General features: G+C 39.7%; 1 protein-coding gene across 1 annotated transcript; it reads left to right on the top strand.

Moving 5' to 3' along the window:
• The first annotated feature begins 105 nt into the window (after positions 1–105).
• On the top strand, positions 106–1,531 carry LOC145477616 (uncharacterized). Its single transcript, XM_081455554.1, has 2 exons — positions 106–317; positions 517–1,531. The coding sequence occupies exons 1-2, from the start codon at positions 106–108 to the stop codon at positions 953–955; spliced, it is 651 nt and encodes a 216-aa protein (XP_081311680.1). The 3' UTR covers positions 956–1,531.

The raw sequence follows: 1,531 nt of genomic DNA, 5'->3' as shown, positions 1-1,531 counted from the left end.
GGAGTACCGAAACAGGCCAAAAGGCAGAAGAAAACCACCGAAATCGTCGATCCAACTCCGGGCACTTCTCGTGATAATTGCTCTGACACTGACATTGAATTCGAAATGGAAGAGCCCATCAGTGCTTCCAGAAAGAAAATGAAGCTGCAATCGTCGCTCAACGATTCCTCTGAGCCCATTGAGAGTGAAAATGATATGTTTCAGGCACAAGGATACCGGCTAATAGACCTGGAGAGACTTTCCTCGACACTCTCTGAAGCACATGTCTGCGAGGAAGGTAAGACATTTTTATTTTTAACTATTTTTCTTACACTCGTGTAGTTTCATGTAAGCTACTACATATGTTATTTGGAAGTGTTTACGTTTAGTTCGAAGTACAGTAACTTATGTTGGCGTAGGAGGTAAAGCATGGGTTTTTCTACATAATTAGTTTGAACAATCTCCAGTTCAATATTGCAAGAATTAGGGCTGTGTTTATACACTTGTTTTAATTGCAGTCTACCTTAGATAAGAAAGCCCTAACATTCCTTTCTGTATTTATAATTTAGGTGCTTTAACTCTTCAAGAGAATGAATCTGGAAGAAGAGGCCTAAAGAGTGAGCTGTCTGCTCAGTGTAGCTCTTGCCTAGAGGAGTCACCTTTAGAGACATCCTTTTTCATAACCAATAGAGGAAAATCTGTGGATGTCAACAGGCACATAGTTTACCACTCCATAGAAACCGGTGGTGGATATGAAGGACTAGCGTCGTTCTGTAGCATAATGAACATGCCGTGCCGTGCTTTCAATACCAGCTGGAAAATTTACCAGCAGAGCTTTGCTTGCAAGAGACAGGAAGCGACTGCAGAAGTCAGACCTTCAGGCCAGCAGAAAACAGAAGAAACGTCGTCAATCAGAACAGCTGAGACGAACTCGAAGAGAGGAGGCTCTGCGAGAGGCAGAGGGTGTCACCTATGAAGCTGGTGCCTTCTAGGCTCTCCCTGTTGAACTTACAATTGTATTTGGTCATATCATGAACTTTAAGCCCCTTGATTCTGTGTAACTGACAAAAGAAACTCTTCTGGAACTTTATGTGTGAATTTCCGAAAACATGTATTTTATACCTTTGAGAAAGGATATCTCAGGATGTATTAGTTCAATTTGTCTGAAATTTTCAGGGCTCTATATTCTCACTGAGTTGAGTAGGATGAGCAGACAGTTTCTAAATAAGTCAAATTTTAGGCAAGTTATTGAGAAATCTCATCCTTAAAAAATTTTGCTGAACTTTGAACTGGCGCTGTGCCCATAATTTTAGTGGATTTGAAAATTCCTCTGCTTATCCAAGAGAGTGAACCCTGTACTTTGTGTTGACACTAGAACCACTTCATTCCATAAAATATATGAGGAGTTATCTTTTCTCAACTAACACTAGGTTTTTCACAGCATGTGGCTAACATATTGATCTGGTATCAAATTACAAATTTGTGTAGGGCAAAATCATTGGTATTTTCAGAAAGTGTGATTCCTAAGCTTTCTTTTGATATATAGTTTTAT

This window comes from Orbicella franksi, unplaced genomic scaffold (genome assembly GCF_964199315.1).
Source record: "Orbicella franksi unplaced genomic scaffold, jaOrbFran1.1 SCAFFOLD_253, whole genome shotgun sequence".
NCBI lineage: Eukaryota > Metazoa > Cnidaria > Anthozoa > Scleractinia > Merulinidae > Orbicella > Orbicella franksi.
Note: the sequence above shows the minus strand (reverse complement) of the source record. Positions and strands in the feature narration are given on the sequence as shown.

Excerpts from the sequence above, each read along its gene's own strand:
- LOC145477616 (XM_081455554.1), top strand. The coding sequence starts at position 106 with ATGGAAGAGCCCATCAGTGCTTCCAGAAAGAAAATGAAGCTGCAATCG. Across the intron at positions 318-516 it reads ACTATTTTTCTTACACTCGT|CCCTAACATTCCTTTCTGTA; the intron begins GTAGTTTCATGT and ends TAGATAAGAAAG.